General features: G+C 51.6%; 5 protein-coding genes across 5 annotated transcripts; 3 read left to right on the plus strand and 2 right to left on the minus strand.

The window, feature by feature from the left end:
• Positions 1 to 3060: 3060 nt before the first annotated feature.
• On the plus strand, positions 3061 to 5889 carry P152DRAFT_200350 (uncharacterized protein). Its single transcript, XM_033674332.1, has 3 exons — positions 3061 to 3173; positions 3241 to 3435; positions 3488 to 5889. Exons 1-3 carry the CDS (start codon positions 3168 to 3170, stop codon positions 5648 to 5650), a joined length of 2364 nt encoding a protein of 787 aa, XP_033537502.1. The 5' UTR covers positions 3061 to 3167; the 3' UTR covers positions 5651 to 5889.
• On the plus strand, positions 5890 to 6792 carry P152DRAFT_200340 (uncharacterized protein). The gene has a single exon (XM_033674330.1). The coding sequence runs from the start codon at positions 6129 to 6131 to the stop codon at positions 6603 to 6605; it is 477 nt and encodes a 158-aa protein (XP_033537503.1). The 5' UTR covers positions 5890 to 6128; the 3' UTR covers positions 6606 to 6792.
• A 614-nt stretch (positions 6793 to 7406) lies between these two features.
• P152DRAFT_471253 (uncharacterized protein) lies at positions 7407 to 8691 on the minus strand (the record flags this gene model as incomplete). Its single annotated transcript, XM_033681041.1, has 2 exons — positions 7407 to 7473; positions 8510 to 8691. 2 exons carry the CDS (start codon positions 8689 to 8691, stop codon positions 7407 to 7409), a joined length of 249 nt encoding a protein of 82 aa, XP_033537504.1.
• Positions 8692 to 10048: 1357 nt separating this feature from the next.
• P152DRAFT_430270 (methionyl-tRNA synthetase-like protein) lies at positions 10049 to 12329 on the plus strand. Its single transcript, XM_033677387.1, has 7 exons — positions 10049 to 10265; positions 10319 to 10434; positions 10485 to 10556; positions 10608 to 10694; positions 10750 to 11249; positions 11300 to 11777; positions 11826 to 12329. Exons 1-7 carry the CDS (start codon positions 10082 to 10084, stop codon positions 12165 to 12167), a joined length of 1779 nt encoding a protein of 592 aa, XP_033537505.1. The 5' UTR covers positions 10049 to 10081; the 3' UTR covers positions 12168 to 12329.
• Positions 12140 to 15963, minus strand: P152DRAFT_505633 (DNA mismatch repair protein-like protein msh3). The gene is made up of 3 exons (XM_033682445.1): positions 12562 to 15963; positions 12407 to 12514; positions 12140 to 12359 (listed from the first exon to the last, which is right to left on the minus strand). The coding sequence occupies exons 1-3, from the start codon at positions 15876 to 15878 to the stop codon at positions 12275 to 12277; spliced, it is 3510 nt and encodes a 1169-aa protein (XP_033537506.1). The 5' UTR covers positions 15879 to 15963; the 3' UTR covers positions 12140 to 12274.
• Positions 15964 to 16446: the final 483 nt, after the last annotated feature.

Raw genomic sequence — 16446 nt, forward strand, 5'->3', positions numbered from 1 at the left:
CCGTCTCGTCCAATCGACGCGCCAATGCGCACCCCGGTCCGATCACTGGCCTACTGTGTCCATAGAAACTGACAGGGGTATATTGCTATGGGCCAGGGGAGCCGACTTTGGCCATTCAGCATCGTCGTCCAAGCGCCTCCGGGGCACCAAATCTAGGAAATCGCAAGATTCCAGAGCAGATTCAAATGCCGCTAATTGCCCGGTTTGGAAAGAATGTACCATAATTAGCTCCCTATCTGCCTGTCAAGGTACAGTAGTTGTCCCTCGTGACAGACTATTTTGGTGCGATGACAATTTCTTGCCATACGACGCATATCATTGGGTACCGACTGTCAAAATCTAATTAATCCCCATCACAAATGATAAGCAATAGAGAGACGGAGAGATAGATAGACAGAATAGGAGTGAGACAGTGAGACGTCTTTTCCAGGTCTTTGCACATCACCTGCTCTCACAACTGGTTTCTCCGCTCTACTCTCTCCGACCTTGTACCACACTCCCTTCCTAGCCATCCACATTACCGAGGGTTACTTTCTCACCGCTGTTGATGCTGGTGGCGACCATGTCACTCGGTTGGACAGCAGACGGTCATGTAGTACGAGGTAAAATCTAGAAAGTACCTGCTCCACTGGAGACTGCGAATCCAACCGCTCCAAGCGGAAAGTCTCGGCTTCATCAACCAAGGCTCGAAGATCGGCCGAACCGGACACTACTAAAGGATGGACACGCTAGTTGAGCCGCTTGACAAATAATCCCCCTCATTCAAAGCGTTGGCAGGTGAGTGGATGAAGCCGATGGCAATTCTAAGCCCTTCGGTATTGTCTAGAAGCCTCAACAACATAGGCCTACCCAACCGTTGGATGTATAGGCCTCTATGTCTACGAAGGTTCGGATTTAGCGGCACCAGAGGCCTGAGAGTACGACGTATCGTTACTCCAGGTTCTGTTCGGGGCGTACGCCATGATAGTCGGGACAGGACCACATTTGGTTCATGTACACGAGCGATCTAAGCATTCAAACATATTGATCGGAGGGTCAATGCTCTACACGATTATCGAGATGTCGAGTGGTCCATCGGCACGGTGATCATGAAAAGTTGTTGAGATTAGGGTTCATTTCAAGATTTGAATTCTGGAAGCGAATATGGCTTCAACCTTTTAAGTTGATCGTTGCTAGTGTGGAGTGATATCAGTCAAGCTGTCATAAAATGCCGCATATCTGTCGTGCCTGAAGGTTTCATTGGACTCTTTAATGAAAATGCTAGGGAAAGGATTAGAATTGAGCTCGTATAACTCATGGACTACCAAACCTCTGGGACTGGAGGCACTCAACTTGTGCCGTGTCTGACAGTTTCCTCGCCGGGCATCAATGCTCAGCACGATCGCGTGCTGATATACCAGTGAATAATGCCCCCACGTCCATGCGGTAGTCCCGAGGCGTACCATTTGAAAGGAAGCCATGGGATTGGAAGTCCCGGATAGCAGACACAGCAGCAAGGGATGGGAAGGATACTTGGGAGCACGAGAACAGGATGTAAAGAAACGACTGTACTCCTTGAGATGCAGATTGGGAAAATGCAATGGTAGCGGTACAAGGATTTGACGTTGAACAACATGAAGTGCTAGGTATAGGTACATGTGACCTTTTGGGCCATGTGCAGAGTACTGATTCCAAACACAACAGTCAGTGGTGGCTGGGACGGTTGTGGCCAGCTATTCCCGAGTACTCCGTACCATATCCATGAATAATCCTTGATGATACGGATGCGATTCTTTGGCGAATGTGCTTCGACCGGAAATTTGAGACTGACTTCGGGTTCTGTGCACGTCCATCGTCGTGAAAAGATCGTGAAAAGATCGTCATGAGTGGAACAGTCGCATGAACCATGGGTGATGAGGCGGTTGAGGAGGAGGATCGTCTCGGGGCAAACCTTGTCATTCGGTCTGGAAGGATTCTCTGTAGCTGTTTTTGTCCTTGCGGTGCATCAGGTTGATATCGGAACATCAGGGTATGAATGGGTATCAAAATATGATGCCCAATGATCTAGCGCCCACAAAGAAACGATGGTCCTCAACACCTCACAACTCAGAGCTTTGCGGCGAAGTCCCAACAACCTCCATGTTCCATCATCGATCTCGAATGCAGGAACGATATTGACCAGCCTTGCTACGGTGGTTTGATATCATGTTGTGATCTCGTTGAGAAGGGTTTTCAGGGAACTGGTTGCTCGATGTTGTGGCTGCTGAAGTCTCTAGGGGTGTCCGCTTCATCCCGACCGATCCCTTGTAAGCGTGGACGAGGGAGGCGACGCTTGACAGGTGGTTGAGAGCCATCAGACTATCAGAGACATCGGAGGAAAGAGACATCAGAGACGCATAGTCTCACAGATAATAATAACTGACAGGGACTAAAAACGGCCTGAAGACAGGTCTCTCCAGACTCGCCCATGGAGCGACGAATGGCATTCCAAAGACCAGGACGTAGTACGACATCGGTGACCAGGTTTAAGCGCCCAATTCTCGACGCTGATGCTCACGAGGAGGGTCGCGGAGGGCAGCGATTGGCGGCATGTTCTGCAATCGTATGTCGCGGGGGTCCTGGAGCGGTTTCGAGCCTTCGAGGGTTGCTAAAACGGGGATCAAGCCGCCCGGCCCGCATGGAGCATGTTTCTGCGAGGATCCCGTCCAGTCATCACATCCTCCATTCCCCTTCCAGATGTGCCAGTCTGCCAGATCACAGATGCCCTCATGCCCAGATGCCCTGTCGGCCGTCGCCCAGTCACTCGCCCGCCAGTGCAGGGCAGATCCAATGCATCATTGCATCCAACATCACTATACCCTGCCATGTCACAGGTGCGACGAATCGTAGATGGCTAATATCTGCACGACGACATGGAACCAGAAACACCTTCGCGCCCGCCATTCGGCGCTGCACAATGCATGTCTCGCGATAGTACAAGTAAATGCTCATACCGCCCCGCCTGAGTCTGCTCCCCTCCCCTTTCCGCTTGTTGCTGTCCGTATACAGTTTCATTACCCGTTGAATTGTTGCGATTTTGCTATCGCAACCCCAAATTTCCAGATAGAAAGCGAATTGGCTGGTAACGGCACCCCATGTCATAGCCTGGTTTTCGTTGCGTTTGCTTATTGAGTGTCGCTGCTTACACAATGGTGGTATGTTGGACTCCAAATGCCGTCTTCCGTCAGGGACGTGAGCTTGGGTAGCTAACGACAGAATCAGTATCCAGTAACACCAATAACCCCGCTGGAAGCAGGTGTGGAGATGTTCCAGCGAGGTAAACCGCAGTCCGTCTTTATTCCTGCCAAAGAACGGTCAGCCAGGCCGTTGTCGGAGTGTACCGAAATCTTCGATACCGAGGTGGAAGATGACCAGAGCGCGTTCGAGGAGGACTCGGAGCAAGAGAGCTTTCAATCAGTGCGTATTTGGGTCCGAAGAGCTAGAAATTCATTGCTAATGAAGGGCACAGAACGAGGGCCGACGAAGCCAGACCACGATTTCGACTGTGTCAGAGGTCACAACGCCCCAATCCGGGCGAAGAAGCGGGTTCAACCTCCAAATCGATGTAGTACCAGCTGTGGAAGGCCCAAAAGGTCCTCATCTCTTCCGAGCATCGCAATCCTCAGTCGACTTCACCTTCGACTATGCGCTGCAATTGTCGCCCCTGCTTCCGAAAGAAGACCTGCGGTCAGATTCGGCTCACCGTACACCTGCTACGGTGGTCCCCAGTGCGAACATGGGACTTTTCTCGCGTATGATGGGCATGGAGAGCGACGGTGACCTTGAAACTTGGCATGCACAGCAAGTCGGCATGTGGATGTATCGGATGGGCTTCGAAGACACCATCATCGACCGGTTCGAACTTCACGATATCACCGGCTCAGTACTCATGGACTTGAAATTCGAGGACCTGAAGGAACTCGGCATCCAGTCTTTCGGCAAGAGGCATCAGCTCTGGAGCGCCATTTGCTCGCTACGGGGTGACGACCAAGTGAGCCCCCCAGTGACTCCCATCGAAGAAGTGGTACAGCGGAAGTCATTTAAGAACCAGCGATCGAACAGCCTCCCAGAGGAGAATACCCGCCCAGCTGAAGGATGCTTCTCTGAACCACCCACTCCTATCACTCCTGGCGGACGGAAGAGGCGAGGTCGCAAGCACAGGAAGAACGGACTAGACCCCATCACACCCGCGGAATCCGTTTCGATCGTTGCCATTGAGCAGCTTATTCCCAAGCCTCACAACTGCGCCAAGGGCGAGAACTGTCCGAAATGGAAGAAGCAGCAGAAGCTGTATGCCAAATTGCAAGAGGAGCACGGCTTCCCCATCTCGCCAGAGAAGGGCGGCCGCATCTTTATTGCCGGCGACCCTGGCAATGCTTCAACTGCTCCACGCGTGGTGGATCACGTCGAGACGCAGCAACCTGCTGAATTGAGACCAACATCTGAGGCTGTCCCCTCCGTCGTTGCCTCTTCAGACTTGCTCGGGCCTGGTTTGCTCCCTGAATTCGCCCTTCAGGAGGAGGCTTTGAGGCAGCTGGAGGAGCGGGATGCGCAGGAGAACGTGAGGCATTTCCTCAACCTCCAGCACCTAAATCCTCCAACGCTCCCAACACCTGTTGTCGAGCACCCTCCGTCCCCGAAGTTCGATATGTTCCCTACTATCCCTCGTCCGGGATCCGCACAGCCCCTCTCCCAGCTCCAAGCTCTCCCGAAGCTCACCATCCCACGAGCGCAAAGCGCTATCCCCGCCTATCATGCACTGTCCCCCGACGTACGCCATATGGAGCCACCATCTGCCGTCGACCTGGCTCTCTCGCCTTGCCACACCATTATTACCTCTCCCCTCGGCAAACCTCCCAAAGAACTCTACCGTTACGGCACTCCTGCCTCCGAGATGGATGTACCCGTAACCGCCGTCCCTGTTGGCCCCGTCTCTCGCGACGTCAGCCAATCGGTTCCTCCAAATATGCAATTCCGAGATCCCGTATCACGGACCGGCTCCCGAGCCGACTGGCGCCGTCCTTCCTTCGCCATGCCACCGCTTGCCGAAGGAAAGGTCTTCTCCCCCGCCCACGACCAGGAAGACGAATCGGAGACCGCCACTGTCCGGGAGGACGTGACCGACATCCAAGAGCTGAGAGACGCCAACGCGGAGCACATGTCCGCTTATCCTGGCGTGAACCATGCTGGCTGGATGAAGAAGCGCAAGACCAAGCTTCTCCGTCACGATTGGGAAGACCGCCACGTGCGACTCGCCGGCAACCACCTTGCAATGCACCCCAACGCTCTACCCGCGTCCAGCCCATTGGACACCTTAAACATCGACGACTACGCCGTCGGGTGCTCGTCTATCGCCTCAAACAAGCTTTCCGCCAAGCTCAAGGCGCTGAAAATAGCCAATGGCGGCAAAAAAGAAGAGGGCGCGGCCTTTAGCTTCCAGTTGGTGCCCGCCCCCCGAGAGGGCGAGGAATACACCAAGCTGCGGAAGGCCGTCGCCGGCGGGAAGACACACCACTTTGCGGTGCGCACCCGCGACGAACGCATCGATTGGATGCGAGAGCTCATGTTGGCGAAGGCCTTGAAGGCCAAGCGCCAGGGCTACGAAGTTCACATCAATGGCAGTGCCATGTGAAAGCATTTGATATGTTCTAAGTATTGTTCTAGCGAAGGCATTGATTGTTCCTTTCGAATCCGCATTTCTTACTTTTAGCATGGCGATTTGATTCAGACGCTGGACATAGATACCCTTTTGACGGCATGGCATTGGAATATGGATATCAACACTCAGAAGATGGATTTCCCCTCACGTGGGCTGGACTTTTGACATTTTGTAACGAGCTATGACTGAACTTACAACACGCTCTTCAGCGATCAAAACTTCCCTTGCATGGCTGGCTTTCAAAGGAAGGATACGGACTGTTTGGCAGAAGCCACCGGCCATCCCTATGATAGGCCATACTTAAGTAGCATATCTAGCTAAGTTAGCTAAAGAAAATTAAATAAATGAACATACCCTGAGCCATTGCATCCCCGACTTGGTGAGATTTGCAATCATTATTTCATTTCCATCATCGATCGCCATCTCAACCATCTTACATCCCACGGCATCGATGCGATATCTCCGCTGCCCCGCTGCCAAGTCGATATTGAACCAAACTCTAAGTCTTCTCAACGGAGCTCTCCTGGTCAGCGATGACGGAGTGATGGCTTGGATCTGGGTCATGCAATATAAATGCAGTACCACCAGAACTTCCGAACCGAGGGTACAGCACTTCTCGGTTCCCTTGTTTGCTAACGACCATCCCGTCTCTCGTTCTACAGTTCCCAACAATTCAATTGACTCAATTGAGTGGAACTCTGCTGGGAACTTTGTGGATTGTGATGTGCAAGATATGAATGCTGAATGGACCAAGAAACCCTGGACGGAAATCAATATCACATCCGGCCCATCAGTTGGCAGGGCTCACGCCACACCATGGAGGCATGAACGAGATATCCTTGCACTTATTCGTATTACCAGCAACTCCATGGTCCCCCTCTTAAGGTCACATAAACCTCTCCTCCGTCACACAACGCCCCAGTCATAGCTCCTAATCCATGGCATTCGGCTGGGAGCTCAGAGCCACACTCAAACTCTGCTGTGCGATCCTGGAGCTCTTCCATATGAGATGCGGGCAGCCGGGCACACGTTCCTGGATGCTCCCAACTCCGGCCGGTGTTACAGCCGTGCTATGCACCTGCCGTCCATGATCAACGGGTTGCAACTCACGAAAGCTAACCAAATCACATCACAGCGACCATCACGAGAAAGGCAGCTGGGGGACGCGGCAGCGAGCATGAGCATGAGACGCCAAAAGCGGGATCGGACAGGATTCACTGCGATGTGGCAGCGGACAGCGCAGTGCGGCCAGCGATGAGGTCAACCCAGGATTACCTTCACCTTCGCTCATCAGTTGATCACTAACAGGCATGGCACTCCCGTTGCAGCGTTGCCAGACGAACATCAGCAGGGTCCGGACTGCGGAGAAATTGTCCGATGGGACCGAGCGCTGAACTGCTCTGTCGGCCTGTCGGTCTGCCCGGATGGTTTCCTAACAAAACCTGATAGAGCCATTGGGAACGTACATTCATAGTGGGCGTTGCGCTGAGGTTGAAACCGTTTGAGTCTTCTGGATGAGCGAGGCACAGAGCCGCATGTTCGCCACCCAAACGTGCAGCCAACAAGAAATCCAACACTTTTACCGCCAGTCTGACAGCAATCCTTTCTGGTCGCTTTCCTACCTGCATGACATGACGGTTTGAAGCGAAGGATTTACATCTGCATCGAGATCTTAGCCGCAACTTTGTAAACGGTGTGCAAATCTGTCGAGTACGGAACCTGGCCCCGATCATTTGAGTTTTGACCTCTCCGTGAAGTCCCAGCCACTCCCGGCCCCCAGGTCAGTCGTCAGTCGGCTGACATTATTTGTGTTAGCGGCTACATCGAGATGTGAAAGACAAAGTTCAGAGACAGACAGGCAAGTTTGCTGCGATGCAAGCCTCATGCAGTTTCGACGTTTTTCATCACATCGATTCAGCGCCAAAGTTGGGGGAGACTCGACAGGGGTGTGTGGGGCGACACATTTGGTAGCCTTGTGGCCTTGTGGCCGACAACTGCAATGATTTGAGCAGAGGAGCTGGTGTTAGTTTAGATATTATGACATGAGAGGCTCTCGCCGGCGTACATCTGGTGCACCGAATTATAAAAGGAGGAATATTCTGATTAGGACTTGTTGGTAAGACTTGAAGCCAGACTGCAGGGTGGTGATGAAGTTTGTTCACTGACCTGTCCATATTAGTAGATATTGCGTAATTGGAATCTCGAAGATCGCATTAATCGGCTATTACGGCTCAGATAGAGCAGCAGCATAGTAACTTAAAGGTTGAATGGGGCCAAGGACCTCTTCTTTTATAAAATATATAAAGTTGGAGTTTTGATACGCCTTTGAATCTCCGGATCCTGACAGTTGCGAGATCCAGTTTGTATGGCATCTTAATCCAGACCAAAATTGATAAAAAAAGATTCAGTCCACACTCGCACCATCCCTATTGTCTTCATATATCTAGCTAGACCATGTGTCGGATGATGAGGTATGATGCGTGTACCGGAGCGTCGAAAGAACTGAAGGGAATTGTGAGAGAAAGAATCGAAGGATATGTATGGCAAAAACACTAACATGACGGTGCTTGAAGTGGCGTTGCGAACAGTGTGTCGAACCATGTCCCCTATCCATTATCCGCCACTTTGAATCCAATCATGGAGTGATTTAATATTCGTCCGGGATAGCAAAAGAGCCGTGTTGCCGGCGCTTTGGAGCTCATCCGTGGTGCGCTTGACCTTGTCGCATGGCTCATCGGGCCGATGGCAGAATCGGTGATACGCCTTAGGGCAAGCCGCGGCACGCTTGACCTTGCCGTAGGACTCACCAGGACGATAGTAGAATCGGCTCACGTTTCCGGGTCAGGTTCGGCCTTGGCCTTGGCCTTCGCGACGGCCTCGGCGAGGGCATTGGCGGCGCGCTTGACTTTGCCGCAGGGCTCGCCGGAACGGTGGCAGAAGCGGTCGGCTTCGGCGCAGCCGTAGGCGGTGCCAACGGCGACCGCAGAGGCCAGGAGAAAAGTGATAAGCTTCATGATGGTGTTCTTGGGTTCTTGAAAGAGGACCGTCTGGATCTGATCGACTGAATGAAGAGTCTTTGGAAGAACGAAGGTGTTTGCGGGCGAAGAAAGAAAAGCAGATTGACGGTGCCGCAAAGGACTTTTATACCTTTTAGGTCCGAAAAAAAGAAAGAAGAGAAGGATTCCCAGATAAAGGAAAAGATCAAGAATGATCCCCAATAGCCAGACTCGACTCGCTGCTGCTCATTCAATTCAAATTCTCAACAAGATATCCGCAATAAAGCACAATAGCAGCAATAAAGTCTCATGCCCAAATCTTATTGAGGTTCTCCCAATAGCGTTGCTCTCACCCAATGGGATAGAGGTGACAGGAATACTTCGTGAACTATGTACGGATCCGTTTTGCGAGTGAAGAAAGGAAGGGGTAAGTATTTCTTCTTCTTGGCCACCTTGGATGAAGGCTCAGACGGCAGAGTCAAAGGATAGCGCAACAGACCACTATAAGCGAGACCAGGGGACTTTTGGATGGCAGAAAGAGATCCGAACCGAGTTACTAGCAAAACAGGTCCCACAGCTAGATCTAACTGAAAGAAGGGCCAAATCTCGATTGTTCCAAATCTCAACTAGCGGAACACTTTTTTTCTCCCTTACTACGGCTGTGGACCAATTATGGGGGTAAGTGGTGGCATTTCGCTATTGATATCCGGATATGGATGTGAGGGGCCGATAGGGTTCAACGGAAATCTGAAGCAGTTTGCGGGACAAGAATCTAGATACATTGGAGTCATTTTCCATCCAAAGCAGCATGATCTGGTCAGTATTTCGGCTGTTGCCGCATACTCGGGCCATATTGCTCCTGAATGGATCCGTGTTGGGATTGGGCGTGACCGCGCGCAGTCAGTGGGATACCAGGGAATTGACCAGCAGATCAAAGCACAGGGATGACATAAATAGAAGCCATGATGAGTAAAAGGACATCCCCTTTAAATTTAATGACAAGAGCGAGGTTGATAGCCGCTATCCTGAATCACCATAGGTAGCTTTGACTGGTTCTTCTGAAGTATGAAACGTCCATGTATGCGTAGTTATACATGAGCAAAGTACGATTATCCTAGTCATTAACTTGGGGTTGGAAATATGAGTACAATTCACGACCATGGGGAGTTACCAATATCGAAATGTGAATGATATATCTGCCGTTTTGAGGACGAGGTTGACACCTGATTCTGACGCGTTTGTTGTCGTGTTGTGGAGAGTTGAGCCTTGAGCCCTTGAGAGATAAAATTGAAGCTTGGACCATCGCGATGCTTGGCATATCCATATGTCTATCGCCAACATTCCGTATCTTCGAGGCCAAAATCACTCCGGGCGCCGTCAGGACGAACTCCGCATATGAATTACAGAAATGCGCCCATTGCCTCCGCTTCTTTATCGGAGCTCCCTGAAACGGTGGTCTCGAATTTCTAAGAGCGGCTGGGTCTGCGCCAATTGCAGGAGCTATGCCTCACAAACGCCGCACCTCCGCCGTGATGGAGATGCTCCGCAGAAGCCATTTTATGTGACCACGCCGATTTTTTATGTCAACGCCGGTGAGTACAGCCCGAGCATGTTTTCTCATGATAGTTTCACTCACGGATCGTAGCTCCCCATGTCGGCCACCTCTATTCCATGGTGCTCGCCGATGTCCTGAAAAGATGGCAGCAACTGAAGGGAAACCGAGCTGTTTTGTGCACAGGAACGGACGAGCATGGCATGAAGGTTGGATTGTACCGCAATTATTGAGGGATTAGCTACCAACCGGCCTTTAGATACAAAGAGCTGCCAGACTGGCCAACATGGACCCGCAATCGTTTTGTGACCAGGCAGCAGACGTCTTCAAGGTACGAGTGAGGTCTCGCGATGCATATCTCCAGCTAACGGACATATCATAGCGCCTAGCAGCCTCCGCAGACATCACAAACGACCATTTTGTACGGACGACAGACGCCGATCATAAGGAAACAGTGCGATACGTTTGGGTGGGCATCCGAAAACGACCGGTCTCCTGTTGACGAGGGACTTACAATTCGACAGCATGTCCTACAAGACCGCGGCTTGATCTACCGAGCGAAGCATGAAGGATGGTACTCCGTCAGCGATGAGACTTTCTACCCGGAGTCCCAAGTTCATTTGGTCCTAGAGCCGCAAACAGGGCGCAAAATCATGGCGTCTATTGAAACCGGAAAAGAGGTCGAGTGGACATCGGAGATGAACTATCACTTTCGGCTTTCGCGATTTCGGGATCGGCTGCTGCAATATTACGACGAACACCCTGACTTTATTGTTCCCAACACCCGCATGACAGAGCTATACAAAGAGATCCAAAGCGGGTTGTCGGATTTATCAATTTCTCGGCCCAGAAGCCGCCTGGACTGGGGCATCCGAGTCCCGGATGATCAGGAACAGACAATATATGTATGGCTGGATGCCTTGGTGAACTATATAACCAAAGCCGGTTATCCCTGGGCACCAGGCTATGAGGTTACTGGAGGCTGGCCGGTAGACTGCCATATCATCGGCAAGGACATCACCAGGTGAGTTGCGCACTGCCCTGCGTCGTCTATGGGTCGTCTAATGCATTTAGATTCCACTGCATATACTGGCCCGCCTTCCTCATGGCCTTGGGCATTGAGCTGCCGAGTCAGATATTGACCCATGGCCACTGGACGTTAGGCCGGAAGAAGATGTCCAAATCGGAGGGCAACGGCGTCAACCCCTTCTTCCAAATCGACCGATTCGGTGTCGACGTCGTCCGATTCTTTCTGATGCACGATGGCGGGATCGACTTCGATCCCGAATATAATAACTTCATCATCATCGAACGATATAACGACGCGTTGAAAAGCGTGATCGGCAATCAAGTCAGCCGCGTCCTTCGCGGAAAGTCCTGGGATACTCGTTACGCCGTTACGGAGATGGATAGGCTTTGCCAACAAACTCTGACTCCGGCCGACCGGGAACAGCTGCATTTGCTGCAGACGTTCCCGACGAAGTTTCAAGCCAGTATGGACAATCTAAATGTCCGCGAGGGCGTCACGTCCGTCGTTCAAATGCTGCGTCAGGTAGGTTGACTGAAATCTCATACACTGCAACCGTTGACAGTTCGACAGACCCAGAAATACTTTCAAGTTTGCGAGCCATGGTCGTATTTCAGTGCGGAAGCACGAAAGCGTCGACAAGACTCCCCGATATCCCCCGAAGACAACGACAAGGTGCACTTGGCCATCGCACTGACGTTAGAGTCATTCCGGCTCGCTGCCATCACGCTGCAACCGGTTATGCCAGAGAGGGCCGGCACGCTACTAGACTGGCTGAATGTCAGCCTAGAGAGACGATCATTCGCGTTCGCAACACTGGGTGCAGACAAAGAATACGGTGATCGTAGTCATTTGGTCAAAGTCAGTCCAGACCAGAAGCTGATATTGTTCCCAACCCTCATTACTGAGGAGTAAAAGCGGCTCTGTGGACTGTGGAGGCTTGAGCCCCTGGATTATTCAGACTAATCTCCGAAAGAATTGTGTGATTACATAATGTATCAACAACCATGTAACAACAGTACCTATAGCTGTTCAACACCGGATAATACCCTGTTGAGACAGTTGATGTCGTTATCCGCCCCTCGCAGATCGTCGAGAGTTTTGAAACTGGACACGTTAGTGTGTGGCTATCATGCACGTGGTCGACGCCTTACATTCTTTGCAACCGTCGTTGCTCAGTACTCTCTTCCAGCTCCTTGGACTTCACCGCAGCCATATCAACAACCGACCTCGGAACATTGGCAAGTCGCGCGACATTCAAGCTAGAGGCGTCAGTGCAGATCCCGGTGTACCGGATGGAAGAACCTACCCATATGATCGATGCGCCATTCCTTCGCCCACCTCATACAAGAACGTGACCACTTCCTCCCCATCGTCTCGCGTATTTTCCTTGAACTTCATATGCACATTCTGGAGCCGACCGTCGAGCTCACCCGCAAGTAGGCCGAGAAGTTGGTAATGCGTAACGAACAACAGCATGCACCCGATGTCTTCAACGATGTGTCGGCACACCGCCTCGGCGATGGCGCAGCCATCATGCGTGCTCGTACCTCTACCCAGCTCGTCCAGTAATACGAGGCTGCGCGGCGTCGCTTGGCGCAAGATCTCGGCCGTTTCGCCGAGCTCGACCATAAACGTACTCTCGCCTTTCATCATGTTGTCGTTGGCACCCATTCGGGTGAAGACCGCATCCAGGAGTGTGAGTTCTGCGGATTCGGCCGGGATATAGGATCCGATCTGCGCGAGGATGCTGATGAGGGCGGTTTGTCGAACGTAGGATGACTTTCCTCCCATGTTTGGGCCGGTGATGAGCAGAGCGCTGGGTGTGACAATTTCGTTCTCCTCGGATCCATTCTCGTCGATTGCATTGGCGTTGGACCCGCTTCGTAGCTTGATGTCGTTGGGCACATATGCATCTAGAAGGAGCTGTTCCACCATCGGGTGTCTGCCTCCAGCTATGCGAATTTCCGGCTCTTCGATGAAGGTTGGCTTGCTGTAGCCTGGCTGATTGGCAATCTCTGCTAGCGAGAGCAGGCAATCCAGTGTTGCAAGAGCATGGATCGTATCTCGAAGTTCTTGATATTCAGCGCCAATCGCCTCCAACAGCTCCTTGAACGCATCATCACAGGCAGCCGCGAGAGACTCTTTGTGCTGATCTCGCTTTCGCAAAAACTTGACCACTTCTGGCGTGTGGAACCTCGAGATCCTCTTGGTCCCACTGATCTTAATCCAGGATGCAGGGACCTTCTTCACCTCATTGTTTTCAACTTCAATGAGGTACTCGATCCCCGAACTGGTCATATAATTGACTTTGCTCTTTTTGATTGTTGCTGCTGCATCGGCACGATGGGCGTCGAGCTTCTCCTCGTACTCCTTGATACCATTTTTATGCTCCTTTATCGCCTCCGTTTCGTACTCCTCACGAAAGAAAGTATATTTTTCGTCATCTCGGGCTGATTTCGCGTTGACCTGCTCTAGAAAGCGAACGATGCAGTCGTTGATTCTCGGCAGAGTCGAAACCAACTCGTTGAGGATGGTTGAGGAGAAACCGGCACTGGACGGTTCGGTGACATCTGCGTACTCGTTCGAAACTCGCTGCAACGTCTGCAGCATTCCAAGAAGCTCCGGTCTGCTAGACTTTTTGTAATACACCCGGACCAGGATCTTTTCGAGATCGCTCTTGACCGATTTCACCAACTGGCGGACCTTCTCTACAGCAGCAGATAGCTGTCCATCCTTCAGTTCTTCCACTGCCTGGACTCGCTCCTCCAGCTCCTTGCGGTCCAGTAATGGACGTCCTACCCATTTCTTGAGGAGTCTATGTCCAAATCGTGTTTTCGTCCGATCCACGGTCCAGAACAAGCTTCCTTTCTCGGAATAGTCGGTTTGATTCTGGAAGATCTCCAGACTTGTAAGTGTGTTTCCGTTGAGGAGCATGTGAGTCCGCGAACTGAACGGTTGGAAATATTTGGTGAGGTCAAAAACGTGTTCCAGCCCGTATTCACTCAAGTGGTTGATCAGAGCGGAGAGAGAGATCGTAACATGCTCGGAAAGCTGATGGACCTTGTCGAGAACTTGGGAAGACTCCTCCGCGTTGGACTCCGATTGACTGGCCTTGAATTTCTCCGCATAGAAGTTGGAGATGTGGTTGTAAGATTCCGCTGCAGCCGTCTTGGACTTTTCGATGCGCTCGATTCGGGCTTGGTCCCCGAAGACGTTGCTCTTGCTCCCAGTCAAATGTTTGATCATTTTTTCCGTGGCATTGGAGAGATCGCCAACAATGAGGAACTCGCTTGGAGCAATATGCAGTAACCGAGTCTCAATTTCCGCTCGCATGAATCCGTCTTCGAAATCGTCGTAGATGATATCTCCGGTGGCCGGCTGGACCGCCACGATGCCCACCTGGACCTTTTCATCGGTTCCCCAGCCTTTGGCATTCGTTTCGGTTAGGCACAGTATATACCCAGATGACGGAGTTCCGGAACCAGCAACGGGCATTGGTCCGGAAATGCCCTCCATGTCGTCCACATAGGTTGCTTTCGTATACAGGTTGGTAAGTTTTCGAACGAAAGGAGCATTCCGATTGTCACCAGCCGCTTTCAAGGCGGCTGTCTCAATCTGGCGAACCACGCCTACTTTGTGTCCTGCTGCTACCAATCGCTTCACGTGGACGTGGAGACGGTGGACCGGGATACTCGCAGAGGCAAATCGATCCAGATGGGCTTCCGAGAAATGTTCATCGTATCTGAACTTCCCAGGGATGCAGACAATTCCAAGTTCCTTTGCTGCAATCCGTGCATCTTCTCCAAAGAACCGAAATTTGTAGCCGACCTCGACCACAAGCACTGTGTCTGGGTGCTTATGCTTAATGTCCAGAACCTGTACCTCCATGGGCGTAAGCTTGGTCGCCTTCTTTTTACCACCGGCCGCCTTTTTCCCTTTCTGGCCGGATTTCGGAGCCGGGTCGGGCGCGTCTTCATTCTCGCTTTGCTCCGCGCCGTCCAGGTCTGCTGTTTCTTCTGATATGAGGCGATTTCGTCGCTTTAATTCAGCGATGCTGTCCGGTTTCCCCAACCTCTTGACAAATTTTTGATGGAGGCGCTCTTTCTGGGAGCGGACGTCGTCCGATTCTGGGTCTTGGATGTCGATGTCCGCAGGCGAGCTTGAGAAGACATATCTAGACGTCCGGCCAGACGGGCCACCATGGCCCCGACCATTTGATAGAACGTGTTTGCTCTTGGATGGGGACAAGACCAGACTCTCTCCGTTCAATGATGGCTGGACCGCATGTTGTTTTTTCGAGTGGGTGCTCGGTTCGCTGGTTCGAGATCGCTTTGGATTGGGGCCCGCGTTTTCCACATCACTATCATCATCGATGACAGCTCGGCTCCTTCTTGATCCTTTGGATATTCGTTGGTTTGATTCATTGTCGGATGATTCTTCCGCAGTACCATTCAATTGAGGGGTATCTTCATTTGGGATCGGAGAGGACGCGAGTGCAGGCTTCGAAGGCACAGCAGCAGGTCTGGGAGTGGACTTCGGAGTGAAGAAGCTGGAGATAGACTGTTGCTTCTTGCTCTGGGATGCTTGGGGCTGTGAAGAACCTCCTTGTTTATTCGGTGCCATGTTAGCATTACTGAACGACACAAGGAGTTGTTAGGACTTTCTGCATTCCATCAGCATTTGGTATTGAATAATTGATTGAAGGACGACATTCAAGGGTGACAATCGTGACATTCAGGGATGACGCGTGGGTTGGCTCGAAGACGCGCTGCACATGGACCATCCTGGTTCCGTCTCCACCTGCAATTGTCATCAAAATCTCCCAACTCCTCCTCAATCACCAACACTGACATCCCTACAGAATATTGCAGCATGATAATATATGCATTCTACCACCGTATATTTGTTCCTTTATATATCCGAGTCTTTATATATGCCCTGCAGTAGCCCAACTGCCCTTACATCACATAAAGTTCGGAAAGAAGTCATCGAACGAGAGTTCCCATCTGGTCGGGGATTGATAGACTTGCCTCCCCCGGAAGTTCATCAACGACCGTCCTGGCCATTCATATGGATGCGTGATGATTGGATCCAGGAAATCGTTATCTAAACTATGCACAATCGCATACCCTTGCAGCTCGAATCGCAGCTCGGAGACCAGATCCATCACATCGAGCATGACCGAGCCGAA

The sequence above is a fragment of the Eremomyces bilateralis genome (assembly GCF_010015585.1).
Source record: "Eremomyces bilateralis CBS 781.70 unplaced genomic scaffold P152scaffold_3, whole genome shotgun sequence".
NCBI lineage: Eukaryota > Fungi > Ascomycota > Dothideomycetes > Eremomycetales > Eremomycetaceae > Eremomyces > Eremomyces bilateralis.

Bases quoted from the DNA above. Each gene is read 5' to 3' on its own strand.
- P152DRAFT_200350 (XM_033674332.1), top strand. The intron at 3,436-3,487 runs GTGCGTATTTGG...TGAAGGGCACAG, and splicing joins AGCAAGAGAGCTTTCAATCA to AACGAGGGCCGACGAAGCCA.
- P152DRAFT_200340 (XM_033674330.1), top strand. From the start codon at position 6,129: ATGCGATATCTCCGCTGCCCCGCTGCCAAGTCGATATTGAACCAAACT.
- P152DRAFT_430270 (XM_033677387.1), top strand. From the start codon at position 10,082: ATGCGCCCATTGCCTCCGCTTCTTTATCGGAGCTCCCTGAAACGGTGG. The intron at 11,250-11,299 runs GTGAGTTGCGCA...TAATGCATTTAG, and splicing joins ATCGGCAAGGACATCACCAG to ATTCCACTGCATATACTGGC. The intron at 11,778-11,825 runs GTAGGTTGACTG...ACAGTTCGACAG, and splicing joins TCGTTCAAATGCTGCGTCAG to ACCCAGAAATACTTTCAAGT.
- P152DRAFT_505633 (XM_033682445.1), bottom strand. From the start codon at position 15,878: ATGGCACCGAATAAACAAGGAGGTTCTTCACAGCCCCAAGCATCCCAG. The intron at 12,515-12,561 runs GTAGGTTCTTCC...TGACGCCTCTAG, and splicing joins ATGGCGCATCGATCATATGG to CTTGAATGTCGCGCGACTTG. The intron at 12,360-12,406 runs GTAAGGCGTCGA...TAACGTGTCCAG, and splicing joins CAACGACGGTTGCAAAGAAT to TTTCAAAACTCTCGACGATC.